This window comes from Dromiciops gliroides, chromosome 4 (assembly GCF_019393635.1).
Source record: "Dromiciops gliroides isolate mDroGli1 chromosome 4, mDroGli1.pri, whole genome shotgun sequence".
NCBI lineage: Eukaryota > Metazoa > Chordata > Mammalia > Microbiotheria > Microbiotheriidae > Dromiciops > Dromiciops gliroides.
Window position 1 is genome coordinate 19,078,465 of NC_057864.1, and position 23,459 is coordinate 19,101,923.

Here is a 23,459-nt window from a genome sequence, read left to right on the forward strand (position 1 = left end):
ATAGAGCATTACTGGCCTGAGAATAAGAGAAGGTTTTATGAATGCAGATGCAGGGCAGCAGGGATGTGATTGAACAAGGAGACATGAGGAAGGCAACCCTCCTTGCCAGAGCAATCACATGGCAGCCTTTCCTTGATGCCTGATGCTTCCTGTTATATATATATATATATATATATATATATATATATATACACACACACACACACACACACACACACATATATATATATATGTATGTATATGTATATTTCCTGACTCCTCGGCTTTGCACTATTGCTACAGACATGCCAGTCGCCTCCAAGGTGGCCTCTTAGATTTCAGCACCCTTTGAATTTGGCTTAGTCAGGGCCAGCTTGCCATTTCCTCTCTCTTGGGTCTCCCTTTGTCTAGTACACTGCCTCTTTAAAAGAGTTTCTTCCCAAGGGCTCTGTTGGCTGACCCTAATCACCCAAAGCCCTGAGCCTTAGGAGGTAGGAGTTCGATGTATAAAATGTGGAGGAAACATGTATTCTGCCATCAAAAACACATCTGAGGGAGAAAGTAAGAAAGACAGCATACATTTTGGCAAAGGAACAAACAGATGTGAGGACGAGTATAAAGGGCCCATATGCAGAAACTGGCCCATTTACCAAAGGACCTGACCATCTGTAAACAGGCCGATGGAATCCATCCAAATCATAGGAAAAAGGCTTGATTTGGGGCTTGGCAGGGGGAGTGGGGAGGTGGGGAAGAATACAATTAAAAATATAATTATCAAATTTGAAACATCAAATTGACAAAACAATCCATTTTCAATCCAGGAAAGTTGTGTTTATTTCATTATTTTAACTAACTCAACTCAAACTTATTTTGAACTCAATAAAAGTGTTTTTAATGAACACAATTGTCTTTTAAACCCTTAACATAGTTGTTTAAACACATACACAAGTAGGTCCCATTTGCCAATTTGTAGAAAGGCCAATTTCTGCATATGGACTTAAGCCTTCTCTGCTTTTTGGAGTTCACAATGCTTATTATACAGGCATAGTCTTACTCAAATGTCACAAGTGCTTTGCTCACTGAATAGGGGAGGTTGTATGATTTCTCTTTAAAAGACAAGGAAATTGGGGACAGCTAGGTGGCACAGTAGATAAAGCACCAGCCCTGGATTCAGGAGGACCTGAGTTCAAATCTGGCCTCAGGCACTTGCTTTGTGACCCTGGGCAAGTCACTTAACCCTCACTGCCTTGGAAAAAAGCAAACAAAAAACAAAATAAAAACAAAAACAAAATAAAAGACAATTAAACTGTGGCAGATAGGTGTTGCAGTTCCAGGAGACCAGAAGACCTGAATTCAACTCTGCCCTCACACACTCACTAATTTTTTGACTGTGAGCAAGTCGCTTGACCTCCATCTTCTGCCATTCCCTTGTCTGTAAAATGGGGATAATAATAGCATTTACCCTGCCCCCCAGGGTTGTTGTGAGGATCAAATGAGATTATATGTGTCAAGTGCTTAGCACTATGGCTGGCACATAGTAAGTGCTTAATAAAAGGTTGTTCCTTTCCTCTTCTCTCACAACTTAAGGTAAATTGACATCTAAGGCCACATAGAGAGTGAATGTTAGAGCTAGAAACCAACCCTCACTTTGCAGAATTCAAGCCACCCTCTAATCTATGAGAGCAAAATGATTTAAATTAAAGGATGGAAGGTGTAGTTTAAACAAAACAAAACAAAACAAAACACCAGACTTGGAATAGGAGAACCCTGGGTTCTAATCCTGACTTTAATGCTTAATGTGACTGTGTCCCTTTCTTAGGGTATACAAGCAGATGTTGGAGATAGGATATAGAGAAGCCTCAGTGGTACCAGGGCAGCTAGGTGGCACAGTGGATAAAGCACTAGCCCTGAATTTAGAAGGACCTGAGTTCAAATCTGACCTCAGACACTTGACACTTACTAGCTCTGTGACCCTGGGTAAGTCACTTAATGCTCATTGCCCAGTAAATAAATAAACAAACAAACAAGGAAGTAAATAAATAAATTGGCACTGTACTACAGAATCACAGAACTTCAGAGCTGAGAGGGGCACCAAGAGTCACCTAATCTAACTTGACCTTGATGGGGATCCTCTTCAAAAACCTCTTCAAGAGTTTCCTAGAATTTCAGAGGCAGGATCTGAACCCAGGTCTTCCTTACTCAACGGTTGGTTATCTTTCCATTATGCTCATTTGCTTCTTATTCATATCCAGTTGTTCAGTTGTTTTCAGTTGAGTCCAATTCTTTGTGACCCCTTTTGGGGTTTTCTTGGTAGAGATACTGGAGTGGTTTGCTGTTTCCTTCTCCAGCTCATTTTACAGATGAAGAAATTGAGGCAAACAGTCTTAAGTGACTTGCCCGGGGTTACGTGGCTAGTAAGTGACTGAGGCTGGATTTGAACTCAGTTCTTTCTGACTCCAGGCCTGGCGCTCTATTCCCTGTGCCATTTACCTGCCCGTGTTCATTCATACCTAGGCAAGGTACTGAATCTTTCAGTTGCCCCCGGACAACTCTGATGAGTTAATATAACTCTGATGAGTTGTATAACAGGTACACATCTATATCGGTAGACTGTGTGTGTGTGTGTGTTTTTGCATGCACACATATACACATGTACATATATACACATACACACATTTCAAACACGTTTATGTGTATGTCTATGCATGCGCATATATACATCTGTACATATCTACACATAAACACAATTCATACATGTATATATGTATTATATACACACATGTACTACATGTGTGTGATGTGTGTGTGTGTGTGTGTGTATACATGTATAGACCAACACAGAGACTGGCGGTGGAGACTACAAACCCACACAAAGGAATAGAGGAGATATATACCTATCTATTGCTATGGATTGTCCCCAAAGTCTTAATGCACTTTTAAGCTTTAATGACTTAAAGCTGCACCACGACTTTGGGGACACTCTCCGCCCACACATGTATCTCTGTGTCCACTAAAGACAAGGCCTGAGCTCTGGCAGAGCTCTCAGGGAAATAAATCTCCACCTCTCCAAAAGGCTGGCACTTTCTCTCAAACTCGGAGTCGCCAAGAGCTGCCAGAGCCCAGAGCAGAGATGGGAGCTGTGGATTATACTGCATCTTTCACATCCATATGAAAAGGTTGTCCCCAGAGCAAGATGCCAAGGAGCTTATGAATACTTGCTTATGAATGTCTGTGGCTTGCTCTAGCTGTACGCAGATGATTTTCTGGAAAAGATTCAGTGTTGGAGGGATGATGGCTAAGGGGGAGGAAGAGACTGACTGCTATCTACTTGGGAGTGGATGCTTGTCCCAAGCTGGAATCCACAAAGGCTGGGGTCTAGCTATTAAAATAATCTGACTGTGGAGAGGAAGCAAACAAAGAGCGATCAAGGGTTGATCAGGTGGCAGAGAAGAGAAGAGCTTGTTAAGACCTCCTTTGGCCATTAGAAAAATAAAGGGAAAGCCGCACAGTATTTATTCAGTGCCATCTATTCTTTTTGTTGTTCTTGTTGTTGTCGTTTTGTTTTTTTTCAGGTCAATAAGGGTTGAGTGACTTGCCCAGGGTCACACAGCTAGTAAGTGTCAAGTGTCTGAGGCTGGATTTGAACTCAGGTCCTCTTGAATTCAGGGCCCGTGCTTAGATGCCCCCTAAAGATCTTGAAACAAAGTAAAGGGGACCTCTTCATTGTCTGACACATAAGTAAAACTTAATAGATACTTGTTAGCTTGTTACAAAAAAAAAGGATGTTCTCTTCTTCATTGCCTTACAGAGGAGACTTTTGTTTGAGTGAAGGTTGGATTTGTGGCCATCTGGGGTCCTTTCCAAATTGAGATTCTGTGAGTCTAAGATGCGTTGCACTACCCACCTTCCAATGTTCTGGATCTAGACTGTGACAGTACAATTACTCTTAGCCTGGATCCTAGAACAGGGTCAGGAACAGGAGGTAGAGAGTCAAGGAGTAGAAACAGGTGGAAGAATAGAGAGAACTAATCACCATGCCAGAAGATATTCCCAGGGACCTTTTATCCCAAGATGCTTTGGGCAGCATCTCTTCTTCTCCTTTACAGGCTAACCCCTGTCCTCCAGCTGGGTTTCTCAGTCCCTCTCAGTCCCTTCTCCCCTTCCTCCTCCTCTTCCCCGCAGCTTGGCAGATTGGAGCTGCAGATGGGGTTATCACATGCACTCTGGTAGCTGGAAAAGCCACGCTCACGATAAAAGACCCAGGCTCATCAATCTCCACTCATTCACTTATTCACCTAAGCCAGCAAAAGCAAAGCAAATTCTATTGATTTAACTTCCAGTGAACCCTCTTGGGACATGGGACCTGCTAAGATATGTGTGTGGCCTGGCTGGTCGGGTTTTGTATTTTCTTACAGAACTGCAAGAGCCACACAAGGCATTCAATTAAGGCCCCTCTTCAATGTCTATCTCATATAATTATGAGGAACAGCATGCTATAGTGGAAAGAGCCCCAGCTTGGGAATCTGAGGAACTGGGTCCAAATCTCATCTCAGTCACTTGCTCCCTTCAAGGTCCCCTTTCATTCTAAATCAATAGAGCTAATATTATAAATCATTAATATATCTAGAATCCATATATTCTTATTATGGTTATCTATGAAGATGTCTTAGCCTCCTACCCATGAGTTTCAGGAGAAAAGGAATTATGTTTTATCTAAACCTTCTGTCGCCCCCAGGACTCCATGAGAACCTGGATGTTATTAGTGGGTGCCTTAATCAAGGTTTATTGAATGAATCCATGGGTGAATGGATGAATGTCCTGAAGGATCAGTCCATTCTCTTAACTTACCAGTTTTCCAGTAACGCTCTGCCCTCCTTCATTTAGCCAAAATCCAGGCACCATAGCTGAGAAATACGGGCCCCAAATGCCTGGTACAAAAATGGGACCTTGGCTGATCTGGAAAGAGAGATAAAGCAGATGAATGAGGTGAAAGGCTATCTTGGTCACATGATAATGGGAAGAAACCATTTGGGACTGATGTGGTAGAAAGGAGAAAATAAACTATGTCAGTTGGCAAGTGGACAAGGGAATGATTTGGGATTCAAATCGCACCTCTGATATGTGCTGGTGGTATGACCTTGGCCAGGTCCCTGAGACTCTCACTATTATAGGCGATTCTCAAACTGCAAATTTCCAGCTCATCCCTAATCTGCTGATCTGTAGAGGAAGAGGAATAGAGGAGGAAGGAGAGAGATAGATGGAGGAAAATAAGAGATAGCAAGAGGCTTCCAATCAGTGGCAACCACAAAGGAGACTTTTAGTTATTAAGAAGAATTGTTTCAAAGGACAGTGGGGAAGGCTGAGGCTGAATGGTCACTTACAGAGGATATGAGAGAGGTGATTCTTGGGTAAGAATCCTCTTGGCTCTCAGTCTGGGATTCTGTGAACAGGATGCCATATGGCAAATCCTGGGAGTGATTGGGTTTTTATATTCCTAGATGTACCCAGAGAATTAAAACTTTAAGCCTTAATCTCAACTCCAAGGCTACCAATTCTCTGGGTTATTTTTGTCTGTTTGTTCATTTGTTTCTTTAAATGGGTTTGTATGTTAATGAGATGAACCAATAAACACATACAGGTACATCTCTAAAAGAAGTACGTAGTTCATAGATCACAAGATTAAGAGCTAGAAGTGACCTTAGAAACTATGCAATATGACTTTCACATTTTATAGAAGAAGGAAACTGAGGCCCATAAGTTAAGTGGTTTGCCCAAGGTCACCTAGAAAAAGCATTGGTTCTAGGGTCAAACTCAACTCTTGCTATTAATTCTAGTTGTATGATCTTGGTCATCATTTAACTTCTCAGGGCCACAGTTTTTTTTTCCCCTTATAAAATGAATGGATTCAAAGGGCGATAAAGCTGTGCATACCCTTTGACCCAGCAATACCACTTTTGGGTCTTTTGCCCAAAGAAATCATGGAAAGGGGAAAGCGACCCACATGTACAAAAACATTTATAGCTGCTCTTTATGTGGTGGCAAGGAATTGGAAGTTGAGGGGATGCCCATAAATTGGGGAATGGCTGGACAAGTTGTGGTATATGAATACAATGGAATACTATTGTGCTGTAAGAAACGATGAGCAGAAGGAGTTCAGAGAAACCTAGAAGGTCTTGCATGGGCTGATGATGAGTGAGATGAGCAGAACCAGAAGAACATTGTACACAGTATCATCAACATTGAATGTTGAGCTACTGTGATGGACTATATTCTTCTCACCAATGCAATGGTACAGAAAAGTTCCAGGGAACTTATGATAGAAGAGGATCTCCAAATCCAGGAGAAAAAAAAAAGAACTGTGGAGTATAGATGCTGAATGAACCATACTATTTCTTTTGTTTTTGGTCCTGATGTTTTTCTATTTTGAGGTGTTTCATCATTGCTCTGATTTTTCTCTTATAACATGACTAATGATATATATATAAAACCTATATCAGATTACCTGCTGCCTAGGGGAGGGGGAGGGAGGGGACAGAGGGAGAAAAATCTGAAATTGGAAAGCTTGTATAAACAAAAGTTGAGAACTATCTTTACATGTAATGGGAAAAAATAAAATACTTTATTAATTTAAATAAATAAATAGATAGATAGATAGATAGATAGATAGATAGATAGATAGATAAATAAATAAAATGAATGGACTGAACTAGGAGGACTTTGAGGACCCTTCCGACTTGAGATGTATGATTCTATATTCTTAAGGCCTTGAAAGACCTTCCTCTTATAAATCAACCTTCCTTTGACTATCATTGGTTATAGCCAGCAATTATGTTTTGCCAAATATTTTACATATATTATTGAATTTTATTCTGATAACCTCAATGAAGCTGTTTCTTTATCAGTAAAGTGGATAAATTGACCTTGCCAGTCTCTAAGATTCTTTCCACCTCTTAATCTATGATGCCAGAAACATTATCTTCCTTTAAATGATCAGTCTTTTCAGAAATTGTTTCCTGTAACTTTCTACTCTAGAAACTTACAGCTTCCTTGCTAATGGGCACTTTACTGCCTAGGACATCATAAGACAGAAACCAATCAGACCTGCTAGCATGGGGAGGTGGGTGGTTTGGGACATCCTCTAAAGTGATCACCTAATCCTGATTCTTGAAGTTCTTATCCATTGATACCTAGGACAGCCTCCTGCCTTCCTCCAGGAATTCAGTGTGTTGATCACGGTTTTTCTCTCCTCCCCATCTACCTTCATACTAGGGGACTTCAGTAGACATATTGTTACTTCCTCAAGTTCCCTAACTTTCCAGTTACCAAATATACCCAGTTTCCATGACCTACTTCTCCACTCCACCTTGGCTTCACATAGAAATGATTATAGATTTATTCTTTTACCACCATACCTTAACCATCTCAAGATAATGCAGGCAACTTTCTCTACCATCTCCTTCTTCTCTCCCATCTTAGATGAAAAAGTTGTCTTTCTCTTTGCCAAGGAAAAGTCCTCTACATGCATCTTTGTTCCCAACCCTCCCAGGATTCTCTGGCAGATTGCTCCATCTATCACCTCCCCCATTAATGCCAAACTCTTCCTATCTATGATATCCTTCTCTGTTCCTGTGCTTGTAGCCTCAATCCTTAAAATATCCCCTGACTTGAGCCAATCATTCCTGCTAGCTATTAGCCTATATCTTTCCTCCCCTTCAGGCATAAACTCTTAGAAGAAGCCATCTACACTTTGTGCCTCCACTTCCTTTCTCTCACTCCTAAACCCTCTGTAATCTGGCCTCATAATTCAATGGAAACTGCCCTCTTCATCATTACTAATGATCTCTTCATTGACCAAGCTAATGGCCTTTTCTTATTCCTCATCCTTCTAGACCCCTTTGCAGCCACTGTTGGACACAGACGGTCACTTCCTCCTGTTGAATACTCTCTCCTCTCTAGGTCTTCGTGACAATGTTCTCTCTTGGTTCTTCTTTGTGGTCTGATCATTCTTGCTGACTTTTTGTCGAGATCACACTTACTAATGGTGGGTATCCCTTAAGGCTCTATCCTACTCACACTTCTCTACGTCTTCCATACTATTTTGTTTAGTTGTTCCATTATTTCCCCTGGGTTCAATAATCATCTTTACGAAGATGGCTTCCAGATCTAAATACCTAACCTGAAACTCCCTCCTGATTGATACCTGAATATCACCAACTCCTTATTGGGCATTTTGACAAGGTGTCCCTGTAGGTATTTCAAACTCAACATGTCCAAAGCAGAAGTACTCCCATGATCCTCCACACTCATCTCTTCCAGATTTTCTTATTACCACCAAGGAGATCACTACACTCCCAGTACTCAAGCTCGAGGCCCTGATTGAAGTCTCTTTCACCACAATATGTCTAATTGTTTCCAAGTTTGTCCATTTCTACCTTCACAGAAGCTCTCGATTAGGTTCCCTTTTCTCCATCTCTCCACTCACACAGCCATCACCTTCTTTTAGACATTCACCATCTCCCACCTAGATGACTGCAATAAAGTTCCAATTGGGCTTCCTGCCTCAAGGCCCTACTCAGTCCAGTACATCCTTCTCTTAGTAGCCAAGGTCATTTTTCTAAAAAGTAGATATGACTAGTCCTCCCCACACCCCTACCAATGACCTCCATGGCTCTCTATTATCTACAGGATAAAATGTAAAATCCTCTTCTTGGCATTCAAAGCTTTTCACAAATTTGTCTCTTCTTATCTTCCCAGTCATCATCATTGTCGTCGTCATCGTCTTCTCCTTCTTCTCCTTCTCCTTCTCCTTCTCCTTCTCCTTCTCCTTCTTCTCCTTCTCCTTCTCCTTCTCCTTCTCCTTCTCCTTCTCCTTCTCCTTCTCCTTCTCCTTCTCCTTCTCCTTCTCCTTCTCCTTCTCCTTCTCCTTCTCCTTCTCCTTCTCCTTCTCCTTCTCCTTCTCCTTCTCCTTCTTCTTCTTCTTCTTCTTCTTCTTCTTCTTCTTCTTCTTCTTCTTTTGGTGAAGCAATTGGGGTTAAGTGATTTGCCCAGCATCACACAGATAGTAAGTGTCAAGTGTCTGAGGCCGGATTTGAACTCAGGTCCTCCTGACTCCAGGGCAGGTGCTCTATCCACTGTGCCACCTAGCTGCCCCCCAGTCTTCTTAAAGTTTAATCCCCTCCACACACTCTGTTTTCTAGTTGTATTGGCCTTCTTACAATTTCCTGTACAAATCATTGCATGCCCTATCTCCATGTCTCTGTACTGGTTATAATTTATTTATGAAATGCTCTGCCCCTCTCACCTCCCCCTCCTGGCTTCCCTGGCTCGAGTCCTTCAAGATTCAGCACAAGTCCAGATTTGAACTCAGAAAGATGAGTCTTCCTTATTCCAGGTGAGGTGCTCTCTCCACTGTGCAACCTAGCTGCCTGCTTGGCACACAGCAGGTGCAATATAAATGTTAGTTATTATCATCATTGAAGAATTGCCCAAAGCTCCAAGAGGAAAAATCAGTTATCCAGGGTCACATAGTAAGTAAGCCTCTGCGGCATCCTAGGCCATGGCCAGTCATCTTGACTTTTGTCTTGCCACTGGACTTTGATGACTCTGGAAGAGCTAGTGAGGCTGATGACTTTGTGCAACTCTGCCTAACTTAAGTCTAATTCATGCACAAGACCCTTTGATTTCATTAGTACTCTTCACAATGAAGAACAGACAATAGCCTTTTCAGTGATATTAACTTTCTATTCTGTGTCTCGTATGTACCTATTTATATGTTTTCTCCTCTACTAAGATGTAAAATCTTTGAGGGCAGGGACTGGATTTTGTCTTTCTTTGTATTCCTAGCACTCACGGTGCCTGGCATATAGTAAGACCTTAACACAAGTTTGTTGACTGACAGGGTCTGAAAAATTCAACCATGTTACTGAAATTAGGATGCCAAGTATGCCTTGCACTAACTCCATTATTGGAAAGACACATAAGTTGGTTCTTGTTTGTCCACAGTCATCTAGAATTACAGATGCTTCTCATCAGAAAAAATAGAAAAAAGCAACCAGAATTAAGCAAGAAAACAATGATGCAGAAATAGACTTCCCAAAACATTTCTGAACAAGCCTAAATCCTGGCTTCTCTGGAGAGTACAAATAATGGTTTCTGGTTACTTAATTTTTTAAAACAAATTAGTTCAATAAATACTTTACAGAGAGCATAAATATTTAAAAATAAAATATCACCATGAAAGCTAAATCTCTCTGTGTTTCTATCTCTGTCTCTCTCTGTCTGTCTCTGTGTGTGTCTTTCTCTGTCTCTCCATCTCTGAATCTGTCTTTTTGTCTTTGTTTTTTTTTGTGTGTGTGTGTGTGTCTATTTCACTCACACACACACACACACACACACACACACACACACACACACACACACTCCTTTGGGGCATGGCTGCCATACTGTTGCTGCTTTGTCTTTCCAAAGGGGACAACGACTCTGTGCTTGGGAAATAAAATGGTTATGCTAGAACCAATAGAAAAAAAGACTTAAAAAACTCTCACTGGATGCCTGTGAAAAGGTCTCTTAGGTCATCAACATCCAATTCTATTGAAATGACCCATTCAGCCCTGAGGACTTGCTTTCATTCATTGCCAATTATGCATCTTCTAAACAGAAGGCACTGTGCTAGAAATGCAAAGATAAAGGCACTATCGCTGCCTTCAAGGAGCTTACCTTTCACTGGGTATCTCATCAGGACAGATAATGAAATACAAAGTCATCTCAGGAAGAGGGGAGCATTGGATTGGGGGTGATGGGAAGAGGACCGTAGGGAAAGACTCCAAAGCTGTGAACTAAATGAAGCCAAGGTCTCTAAAAGAAGCCAAGATGAAGAAGGATGGCATTCCAGACGTGTTGGAGATATAATGCTGAGTATTGTGGTCAATTGGCATAGAGTGTGTGGAGGAAAGAAATAAGAAACAAGACAGGAGGGCAGCTAGGTGGCGCAGTGGATAGAGCACCAGCCCTGGAGTTCAGGAGTACTTGAGTTCAAATCCGGCCTCAGACACTTAACACTTACTAGCTGTGTGACCCTGGGCAAGTCACTTAACCCCAACTGCCTCACTAAAAAACAAAAACGAACAAAACAAAACCAAACAAAACAAAACCAAAAACCAAACCAAACAAACAAACAAAAAAAGAAACAAGACAGGAATGTCCAGCCAGAGCCAGTTTCTCCCTTACATCCATCTCTTAGCCACCTTAAGATATAATGCGGGGGCGGCTAGGTGGCACAGTGGATAAAGCACTGGCCCTGGATTCAGGAGTACCTGAGTTCAAATCTGGTCTCAGACACTTGATACTTACTAGCTGTGTGACCCTGGGCAAGTCACTTAACCCCCATTGCCCTGCAAAAAAAAAAAAAAATATATATATATATATATAAAATGCAATGAATACTGGGACCTTTCATGAGTTCACCAGCCATCTAAGACAGTCTGCTCCACTTTGGGATGGTTTTAATTGTTAGGGAGTTTTTCTTGACAGTAATTTAACATTTTCCTTTTAGCCACTTCCATTCATTGCTCTTGGGTCTACTCTCAGTGGTCAAAGAGAAGAACTAGAATCTCTCCTTATGATAGTCCTTCAAATACTTTTTTTTTTTTTTTAGAGTGAGGCAATTGGGGTTAAGTGACTTGCCCAGGGTCACACAACTAGTAAGTGTGTTAAATGTCTGAGGCTGGATTTGAACTCAGGTACTCCTGACTCCAAGGCCGGTGCTCTATCCACTGCGCCATCTAGCTGCCCCCATCCTTCAAATACTTAAAGAAGTCAAATATTTCCTGATTTCTCCTCTGCCTTCTCATTTCCAGCATAAACATGTAGTTGTTGTTCAGTCATTTTTCTGTCGTGTTTGACTCTTTGTGACTTCATTTGGCATTTTCTTGGCAAAGATACTGCTGGAGTGGTTTGCTGTTTCATTGTCCAGTTCATTTTACAGATGAGAAAACTGAAGCAAACAGGTTTAAATGACTTGCCTGGGGTTCCACAGCTACTAAATAAATGTCTGAGGCCAGATTTGAACTCAGGAAGATGAGTCTCCTTTACTTCAGGTGAGGTTCTCTTTCCACTGTGCCACCTAGCTGCCTGTTTGGCACACAGTAGGTGCCATATAAATGATAGCTACTATCATCATTAGATGAGTTGCCTGAGGCCCCAAGAGGAGAAACCAGTTATCCAGGGTCACACAGTAAGTAAGTCTCTGGGGCAGGAATGAAACTCAGGCCTTGCTGATTCCACTCTAGCCCCCTATTCACTGCCCTACACTACTTTCTTGCACCTTCTATTTGTGTAGACTTCTTGAGTTGACAAAGTTGTTCCCTCAACTCTGTGAAGAAGCTCCAGTCTTTTTTCTTTTCTTTTCTTTTCTTTTCTTTTCTTTTCTTTTCTTTTCTTTTCTTTTCTTTTCTTTTCTTTTCTTTTCTTTTCTTCTCTTCTCTTCTCTTCTCTTCTCTTCTCTTCTCTTCTCTTCTCTTCTCTTCTCTTCTCTCTCTCTCTCTCTCTCTCTTTCTTTCATTTTTCTTTGTGGGGCAATGAGGGTTAAATGACTTGCCCAGGGTCACACAGCTAGTAAGTATCAAGTGTCTGAGGCCAGATTTGAACTCAGGTCCTCTTGAATCCAGGGCCAGTGCTTTATCCACTGCTCCACCTAGCTGCCCCCACTCCAGTATTTTTTAAAAAATTTTTTCTCAATTACATGTAAAGGTTTTTCTTGAGTTCCAAATTTTTCTTCCATCCTCCCTTGCTTCCAGGGCCAGCAAGCAATTTAATATAGGTTATACATTACTATCATGTTAAACATATTTCCACATTAATCAGAAAAAAGGAAAAATGCAAGAAAGAATAAGCAAGAACAATAACAAAAAAGCAACAACAAAAGTGAAAATAGTATGCTTCAGTTTGCATTCTGACTCCATAGTTCTTTTCTGAGTGTGGAGAGCATTTTAGACCATAAGTCTTTTGGCACTTTCTTGAATCATTGTATTTATGAGAAGAGTTAAGTCTACCACAGTTGATCATCATACAATGTTGTTGATACTGTGTAAAATGTTCTCTTAGTTCTGGTCATTTCATTCAGCATCACTTCATGTAAATCTTTCCAGGTTTTTTCTGAAATCCATCTGCTCATCATTTCTTACATCACAATAGTATTCCATTACATTCATATATTACAACTTGTTTAGTCATTCCCCAATTGATGGGCATCCCCTCAGTTTCCAATTCTTTGCCACCACAAAAAGAGCAGAAGCACTAGTCTTTTCTAGGATGCCACCCAGCCTCCATTGCTAATCTTTCCAAGGCTACCTTGAGCTCCTGGTCAGGTCTGGGAGGAAGGGACTCACAATACACAGGTATCACTGCTTTTAGACCAAGGAGTTGGATTGAGTTTGCCCTCAGGCATTTTTGGATGTGGAACATTTCCATGCTGCCTGGGTCTCCCGCAGCAAATGAACTTTGCTATCATCTCACTAGTGACTTTTCATTGGCTCTCATTCCAGCCATCTTGTCTTGGGGTGGCCTTAATGGTGTTTTGAGGATTCCATACTGATGAAGGTACTTCTGAGGAGGAGCAAGGGACCTCCCATAACTACCAGACTGACAGAATGAACAACCATCAATTACTATTGATCGAGTGCCTCCTGTGCACCAGGAATGATGGGTAGCAATAAGAACTAACTGTTATGTAGCTCTTTACAGATATTATCTCAATTATCTCTTGTCTCAAAGGCTCCCAGAGAAGAGTGCTCAGGTTGAAGTCAGAAAGACATGAATTCAAAATCTGTCTCAGACCTTTAACTAGTAATATGACTGGTCACTTGAACTTTCTAAGCCTCAATTTCCTGGTCTGCAAAACAGGGATAAGAATAGCACCTACCTTTCAGGGCTGTTGTGAGAATCAAATGAAATATTTGTAAAGCACTTTGCTAGCATGATTATTGCTTAATCCTCACAATGACCCTGTGGAATAAATACTATTATCACTATCTTTACATATGAAGAAACTGATGCAGAAAGAGGTTATAATTGACTCATTGAGGGTCACCCTCAAGTAATGGTATGAGGAAGGACTAAACTCTATTCTTCCAGACCCCAAGTCCAACAATCAGTTCACTGTGCCACATGATATCATTGTCTAGAATGAGTGATGTTATATGACTCCCTGAGGAGTTGATGACCTGGGTTGGGGAAGGTCCGGGGGGGGGGGTGGGGGGGGGGATTTCTACTCCAGGAATTCTCCAGGCCAATGAAATAAATTTACAGGTACAAATAGTGAACACCTTTGCAAGGCAGGGATTACAGTCATAATCTTTATTTTACAGGGGAGGAAGAGAGATTAAATGCCTTGCTCCTGGTTACCTACCAAAGAAACATCAAAGGCAAAAATTGAACCTGACCCGAAATCCAGCTCTCCACAAAGCCTACCCCATGTCAACAACAAGGACTAAAGGTCAAGCAGTGTGGCACAGTGGGAAGGGTGATGGACTTGGAATCAGAAGACTTAATTCTGACTCTGTCAAGTCATTGTTTCATGCCTCAGTTTCCTCATCTGTAAAACAAGGGGTTTAGACTATATAGACTCTAAATTTTTTCAAATTCTGTAGCTTAAGATGGAACCCTATTGATGACCTTGATGCCTTTAGGATTTTCTCTTTTTGTCTGGGGATCTTGGAAGAACAGAAATCTTTCATCAAAAGGTTCTGTCCCTCTTAAATACTCAACCTTATTATTTAGGTTTGAACAGTAGTTCATGGACATTAATCATAGTCACATTTTGTGGGGAGAAGGAAGAGGGAATTTTGCAGGTCCCTCCACTGACCAAACAGTCCCCAAATTTGCGATGGGGAAGGCCAGCCAAAAATTGGGTTTAAGTGTCCTGAACTATTTGTAAAGCTTTTTGGAGTCATCCAACCTTAAGGTCCCCAATTCCCCTTCATTTGGAAACCCATGTGTAATTTTAATGGAAATGTAATCCATGTGTTTCTCATTCAATTGTCCTGAACTCACCAAATGTTGCTTGGCAAGAGCTCTTTAATAGCCAAGAAACCTCAGAGTCCTTCTCAACCTCCCAGCATCTTGTCTTCTCCCCCCTACAGGCAGGCGGCCACATTTGGCCAGGCAGGCACGAATGAAGAGCCTTAATTAGCTTGTCCTGGGTTTCGGGTTTGCAGGTCCTAAGGGCTGAGCCATTTCAAACACCAGAAGGCTGGGACAAGGAATTCCTGGGCCCTAGCCAAGGATGAAACTTACACCTCAGTTGCCTTGACTGTAAAATGAAGGGAGTGGATTAGATGATCTCAAAGGTCCTCTAAGATCTACATCTCAGATTCCTGTATCCTATAAGCTCTTGTATTACTGTCAGCATCAACCCTCATGTAACAAATACTACTATTAGAAGAAAATCAGGCTCCGCCCTCTGCTGTCTATCCATCCTCTACACAGCGGCTAAATGGATATTCTCAAAACAGGTCACTCCCCTAGTCAGACCTCCTCATTGGCTCCCTATTGCCTCCAACAGGTTTAAGAATCCTTTTGTGGGTTTCATGGAACCCTCTGGGAGTCTGATGAAGACTATGGACACCTTCTCAGAATTATGTTTTTTAAATGTATAACATAAAATACAAAGGATTACAAGGAAAGCCAATTATTTTGGCATGTACTCATCAAAATATTTTGAAAATGTTAAAAGACTTGTAGTGTAAGAACTCCTTCCTAGGCTAAGTGCAAGGCAATATAAACCAAGATGCCAACTCTGAAAAAGAAATCGTAATTTAATTTTTAATTGAAATAAGTAAAACCTAATTCTCTCTGCTCTGAATAATGTATTAAAACAATGATCCAAGACAACCTCAATGGACTAATGATAAAGTATACTATCTCCAAAGAAAGAACTGATGTGAACAAAGACTGAAGCATGCTCTTTTTCAGTTTCATTTTTTTTCCTTTCATTCAAGCTTTCTTATGCAAAATGACTAATATGGTAATGTTTTACATAATTGCACATGTATAACCCACATCTGACTGCTTACTGCCTCAGGGAGGGTGGAGGGGAGGCAGAGAAGGAGGGATATAATTTGGAACTCAAATTTTTAAATAAGAAATGTTTATTATTATTTTTAAAATAATTTATTAAAGTGTGGAGTTGCCCTTATGAGAAACAGAAAATAGCTAAGTTGTTGGGGTTTTTTCTATGAGTTCACCTTCTGAAGCATTTGAGACAAGACTTCATGGGATTATAAATTTAAGCCTGGAAGGGACTATAGAAAGTCATTTAGCCCAAACACCTCATTTTACACATAAGCAAACATTTGTAAGATGAGAAAACAGAGAATGGCCCAGAGGGATGCATGAAGAATGCACACACACATATACTATATATAGATATATAAGTATATGTTACATATCTGTCATCCTACATGCAGGTCTGTTTATCCATCAGTCTATCTATATCTCTATCTATCTATCCATCTATTGATCTGTTATTTTGTCTCTACCTCTATATCTACATCTATCCTTCCATGCATCCATCCATCCATCTGGAAAGCAGAACCATAATGCAAATTTACATAATTTGAACAGTATCATAAATATAGAATCAAAAGGATTTTCAGAAGCTATCTAGTCTTACCCCATTTTACAATTGAGAAAAATAAAGCCCTTGTGACTTGCCAAAGGATATAAATGTAGTCAGCAGGATTTGAACCCAGATTATAAAATAATAATAATTATTATTATTGTTTATAAATAAAAATAGCAAGAATAATAATTATAATAGTGAACATTTACATAGGACTTACCATGTGCTGTATAGTAATTATATTATTATTGACACACAAATATTAACAATGATATTAATAACCAACAACAATAGCTCACATTTATGTCACTTACTATGTTATATAGTAATTGTATGACATAACATAATAAGTATTATCAACAAGAATATTAATAATGATTATCAAAATAATAACTATAATAATAGATAACTTTATATAATGTTTCCTATATGCTAAATGCTTCACAAATATTATCTCCTTTGAACCTCACAACAACCCTGGGAGGTGGGTGCTATTATTATCCCCACAACCCTTTCTTTGCCTTAACGCCCTGAAGAAGGAAATGGCAAACCACTCCAGGATCTTTGCCAAGAGAACCTAATGGACATCATTGGTGTGCTTTGGTCCATGGGGTCACCAAGAACCACTTGGCCGTGTAACGATTGGAATGACGCCATCTGCTGGAGACTTACTGTAGAAAAGCTCCACCATGAAAGGAAGGTCTTTGAGGGCAAGACCATGTGTCTTTTCTTTGGCGTCAGGAAGTGATGTTTGCTGGTGGGAGGAGGAAGGGGGAGCCTGGCGCTCTGCCTCTCTCTTTTCCTGAGGATGCTGGTGGAGAAGAGAGCTAGAAATGCGCTCTCCCTTTAATAGACAGGAATCTAGGCCTTTTCTTCTCTCTTTGCCAAATTCTTATCCTCCTTAATAAGTGCTAAGAAGCCTAACTCTTGCTAAAGCTTATAATTTATTGGTGACCACTCATTAGATATTTTAGACAGACAAGCTAGAATTTTAGCCTTTAACAGCCAACAGCGATTGGAGGCTATAAGCAGTCACCTGCAGTCTGAAGCTCAGCAGGGAAGGTAGGGAAGGTATGGATTGAGGACTTTTCCGAAAGGGGGCCCTTGAGGCCTAGTCTCTGCTTGGCCTCTAGATTTCTACTTTATGGCATATTGAGTTAAAAGTGACATGTTTCCCTATAGAGTTGTAATCTCTGCCAAGTAGCTAGGTAGAGTGCTTGGTCCCCCTCTTTATATCTGGTCTTTTCCTTTATATCTGACCCTCCCACTTTACAGATGAGGAAACTGAGGCCCTGGAAGAAACACTGACACAGCTAGTAAGTGCTGGGGGTGGGATCTGGACCTACTCCATGCTCAGTACTCCATCCGGTACTCCACATTACTTCTGGATTACTGAATACCCTTCAATTATGCCGATGGGCCACTTACCTGTTACTTTCTCATCTCATCAGATTAGAGGAGAAGGTTTGTCACCATCATGAAGTGACTGACTTGCCTATAAGCAGTCACCAAGCCAGTGTATGCCAGAGGAAGGATTGAACCCAGGACTTCTTGACTCTAAGGCTAACATTTTGTCTTCCTCATTTAACCTCCTCTTGTCTAAAACATGGCACACATTTCATAAAGTTTTGTTTGTTTAAAGAGCCTAGGTTATTTAGGGCCAAGCAACATGTGGAGGGTGCGGGGGTGAGGGCAAAGGAGAGAGATTATGAAAGAAGGGATGGAAGGAAAATTGTCTTCCTTTCAAACATTTTCTCTGGAGTAGCTCGAATCCTAGCCAATCACCTTGAGACCCCAGTGTGGTTGATGGGGGTTCGCCTTGGGTAGGGGAGTTCACCACACATTTACACTGATTTCATCCTATCCTTTCTGCCTGTTTATCATGGTTTTAGGAAAATATGAAAAGCTCTATTTACTTTTTATTTCTTCCTTTCTCTTTTTCTTTGTCTTTCTTTTTTAAAAACTTTCTTTCCCTTTCCCTTCATTTTCTTTCTTCCTTCTTCCCTCTCTTCCTCTCCCCTCTCTCCCTCTCTCTCCCCTTCTTTCTTCCTCCCTCCCTCTTCCTCTCTGTTTCTTTTTTCTTTGTTTCTTTTCCTTTTTTCCTTCTCTCATCTTTCTCTTATTTCCTTCCTTTTTTGCTCTTTCCCTCTTTCTTTCTTTCCTTTTTTCTTTCCTCTTCTTTTCTTTCCTCTTCCTTCCTTCCTTCCATCTTTCCTTCCTTCCTTCCTTCCTTCCTTCCTTCCTTCCTTCCTTCCTTCCTTCCTTCTTTTCTTTCCTTTTCTTTTCCTTTCTTTTCTTTTCTTTTCTTTTCTTTTCTTTTCTTTTCTTTTCTTTTCTTTTCTTTTCTTTTCTTTTCTTTTCTTTTCTTTTCTTTTCTTTTCTTTTATTTAATTTAAAGAAGTCCTTGGAAGAAGACAGGTTTTCTAAACACAAATGCAAAGGGGGCAAAAGAAGAGAGGGTGGGAGGAGAAGGAAAGCTGATCTGGGTAGGTTTAACCTCTCGACGTACTCTATAAAAGAGCATACTAACATGTAAGCTATGTAAACATTCTACAGCAACCAGCAACAAATGAGATGAGGAATCCAGAAGAACGGTCTTCAGCTGTGAGCCACTGCCAGGAGGCGGCTCTTGTTTTGAATAGATCATCTGGATGAAATGCAGACCTGATTTCAACCCTGGCATAGGGGAAGGAAATCAATGTCAAACCTCTAAAGATGGTAATGGATCCTGAGTCCATCTGGTCTTCTTTAGAATAAAAAGGGGGAGAAAATACACTAACTATAAAATATATGACATGATGTAGGACAAAATTATAATTTTAAGAAACCAACTTAGAGTGAACATGTAGTTTGTAATGTGTTTTGATTGGCAGAATACTTAACAACAATTATAATTGGATATATATCCAATTTAATATATATAATATACAGAACTGCTAATTATAGACAGTAACTTAATATATATATTTATATCATGTGTATTGATATATATGTGTGTATATGTATGTATTACTGATAATTATAGACAATAACTTAATATATATTTAAATATATATGTGTATATATGTGTATATATATGTATTACTGCTAATTACAGACAGTAATTTTATATATATATAATATTTATATATGTATTACTGCTAATTATAGACAGTAACTTAATATACATATATAATATTTATATATGTGTATATTGATACATATGTGTGTATATGTATGTATTACTGATAATTATAGACAATAACTTAATATATATTTAAATATGTGTGTATATTTATGTATTATTGCTAATTACAGACTAATTATATATATAATATTTTTATATGTATTACTGCTAATAATAGAAAGTAACTTAATATATATGATATATTTATATATGTGCGTATTGATATATATGTGTGTATATATGTATGTATTACTGATAATTATAGACAATAACTTAATATATATTTAAATATATGTGTATTTATATATGTGTGTATATATATGTATTACTGATAATTATAGACAGTAACTTAATATATAATATATTTAAATATATATGTGTGTGTATTGCTATATATGTGTATATATATATGTATTACTGATATTATAGAGTAACTTAATATATGTAATACATTTAAATATACATATGTGTGTTGATATATATGTGTGTATATATGTATGTATTACTGATAATTATAGACAGTAACTTTATATATATATTTAAATATATATGTGTGTATTGATATATATGTGTGTGTATATATGTATCACTGATAATTATAGACAGTAACTTAATATATGTAATATATTTAAATATACATATGTGTGTTGATATATATGTGTGTATATCTGTATGTATTACTGATAATTATAGACAGTAACTTTATATATATATATATATTTAAATATATATGTGTATATATGTGTATGTATGTATGTGTATATGTATTACTGCTAATTATAGACAGTGACTTAAAACAAATATAAGGAACTCATTGGGCTCCTTCCATTCCTTCCAAGTTAAGCTCATATGTGTCCTCAATACTAGATAACAAGGACCAGTGAGTGACCCCACGCAGCCCTTGTGTTGGGGAAATGCCGTCTGTGGCTGGGTGCTCACTTTCCGAACCCTGCCCAGTGTTCTGTCTCACCCGAGGGCGCCCCAGAACTATCCAGTCCAAGTCTTTCTGATGTTTCCAAAGGACGCTTACGGCACAGACTCAAGCTCCTTCCTGTCCTGCTGACCCTCGTGCAGATGCCTACTAGCTCCTCAGTGTCCTCCCTTCCATGTTCTGAAGTCCTTCTGTCTTGGAAGTTCCCTTCCAGCTCTGATATTCTGTGTTCTTTGTCTAATCCCTCCCAGCTCTCACAGTCTGTGAGACATATACAAGGTCTCTCCCAGCTCTAACGTTCCAGATTCTAAGGTTCCTCCCAGTACCAGCATTCTTTCTATGTTCTAATGTTCCTTCCAGTTCTAACATTCTATGTTCTAAAAACCCAGCTCAGACTTTGAGCTCTAAACGTCCCAGTCTAACATTCTGTGTTCTAAGGTTCCTTTCTAGCTGTGTTATTTCAATAGTTTTTTCATGCCCAGAACTGAACATCACACTCTAGAGATGGTCTGATCAGAGTCGAGTACAGCAAGACTATCACATTTCTATTCCTGCTCCTGTATATCATGCCCATCTTAATATAGCTTGTGGTCTACTAATCCTCCCAGATTTTCATCGCAGACCATTTGATTCCCCTTTGCCTTCCCCATCTTGCACAGGTGAAGTTTCTCCCCTTCTGGTGACCAAGGAGCGGCATCCACATCTCACTCACTTGAGCCTGCTTGTCCTGGCGGCCTGGTTTTCTCTGTCACATTCACCTCGTGAGACAACTAATTGGGTCCTGCAGTTAGACACTACTTGATGGGCAAATAAGATGAAATAACATGCCCATTCAGGCAAGAATAGATTTTGGGGTGAATTCTGGCAGAATTCGCCTTCTGCGTGATCCCATGTGTGTTGGTTTGGTGGTTCACAGGGGCATCTTCATAGGTGTGTCATAGTCTGACTCTCACCTGAGGGATAAATCGTGGCATCATTGGCTTTCTAACCTCCCCACCCCCATTTTCACTGCCTCTTCAGGCAGCAGGGAGGGAGGAACAAGCATTAATAAAGAATGAGGTGTTTTTTTAAAAGACTGTTATTAAATTCTTCTGCCATTATGCCCACCTGCTTCTGTTTACAGCAGCATAATTGCCAGGACTGAAAGGGAGTTTAGAACAATGAATGTCAGGGATAGGAAGAGTCTTTAGAACATAGAATGTTAGAACACAGCTTAGAAGAGAAGATGTTATAGGTAGATGAGACCTCAGGATATTTAGCATTAGAACCTAGAATACTAGAAGATAAAAATGAAAATGTTCAAACTCAAAAGTATTTTAGAGCAATGACTGTTGGAATATAGATTGTTCTAGTGTGAAAGGAACTTGGAAGATAGAAATCCAGAAGGGAGACTGTTTGAACTGAGAGAGGGGCCTTAGAGACCACCTAGTTCAAACCTCTCAATTTGTAAGTGAGGAAAATGGAAGGAATCAGCTTGAGTGTGTGCTACAAAGCCATCCCTCAATCATGGATCTTTTAAATCTCAGGACTACTGTTCTCTTTACTACTCCACCCCCCCTCCCTCTGCTTCCATTTAGAATAATGGCTCTTCTGCTTAGTCCTAGAAAGATTTGGTGAGAAATCCAAAACAAATGGGTAGGGGGAGAAAGAAAAGGATAAAATGTATATGAAGGACATTTCATTATTATTTTCAAGGGGAAAGGCACAAATTTGAACAAATTTGATGTAACCCTAAGTGTTGCTATGAAGGCCAAGGGCCCAACTTCCCTTAATGAATAACATACCTAAATTACATGGCAAAGCAACAGGTTAGGTTTATAGTCTATTAGTACAGACTGAGAGACCCAGGTTTGGATTAATTCTGCCCTTGGGGATAGAGTTCTAAAACATATGAATTCTCTAATGAAGGGTTTGGATAGAGAAAAATCACTGTCTCTTGTGGGGCTCCCAGAGCTATCTCATGCTTTCATGGCATGAACCAATAGACACAAGGAAACAAACTTGCCTGGGTGATTCAAAGGAACTCATGAGGAACACAACCAGTTTCATAAAGCACACATTAAAAGAGAATAATGGCGCACTTAGAAACAACCTCACCCAGCCAATGGGGTAAGGAAGAGATAGGAATACTTGAGTTTTCTACCAGCTCTCATTCCATTGGATTTGGAATGTCTACGAAGCAATCCAGTGTCAAATGATTTCAGACCACTGGTTGAATAGATGGTTAAATATCTAAGGGGTGAACTTTGGGAGCATCACCTAACCTCACACACTCTCAGAGTTGGAAGAAACATTAGAGAACTACTTCGATCCATTCCTCACCAAGAATCTACCCTATGACATCCCTAAAAAATGGTCCTTCAGACACTGACTGAAAACCTCAAGTGTTTGTTGGAGGAGTGCCCAGTACTTCCAGACGTAGCACATTCCACTTGGGGATGGCTAGTTTTTAGAAAGTTTTTCTTTATATCAAGCCTAAATTTGGCTCTTGTCAATCTTCATCCATTTATGTCCTCTGGGATCAAGTAGAATAAGCCTATGTATGACATGGTTTCAAGGGTATTCCCAATTCCTGATGACCTGCCTCTGGACACACTATACCTTATCAAAATCCTTCCTGATATATGCTTCCCAGATCAAACACAATATTCCTGATGTCTAAGTCTTTTCTGATCATGATAGAATTCAGTGAGATTATCACATTTTTTCTTGTTGTTCAGTCATTCCAGTTGTATCCTATTATTCATGACATTATTTGGGGTTTT

At 39.8% G+C, this 23,459-nt stretch overlaps 1 protein-coding gene across 8 annotated transcripts in view; it reads right to left on the minus strand.

Annotated features, from left to right (window-relative positions):
- Window positions 1–23,459, minus strand: part of FGGY (FGGY carbohydrate kinase domain containing) — a 559,614-nt gene that overhangs the window by 136,429 nt on the left and 399,726 nt on the right. For all 8 annotated transcript variants that reach the window (XM_044002606.1, XM_044002608.1, XM_044002603.1 and 5 more), the window contains one exon: window positions 4,828–4,935. In XM_044002606.1, the coding sequence (XP_043858541.1) occupies window positions 4,828–4,935 (108 nt within the window). The remainder of the gene's footprint in view (window positions 1–4,827; window positions 4,936–23,459) is intronic.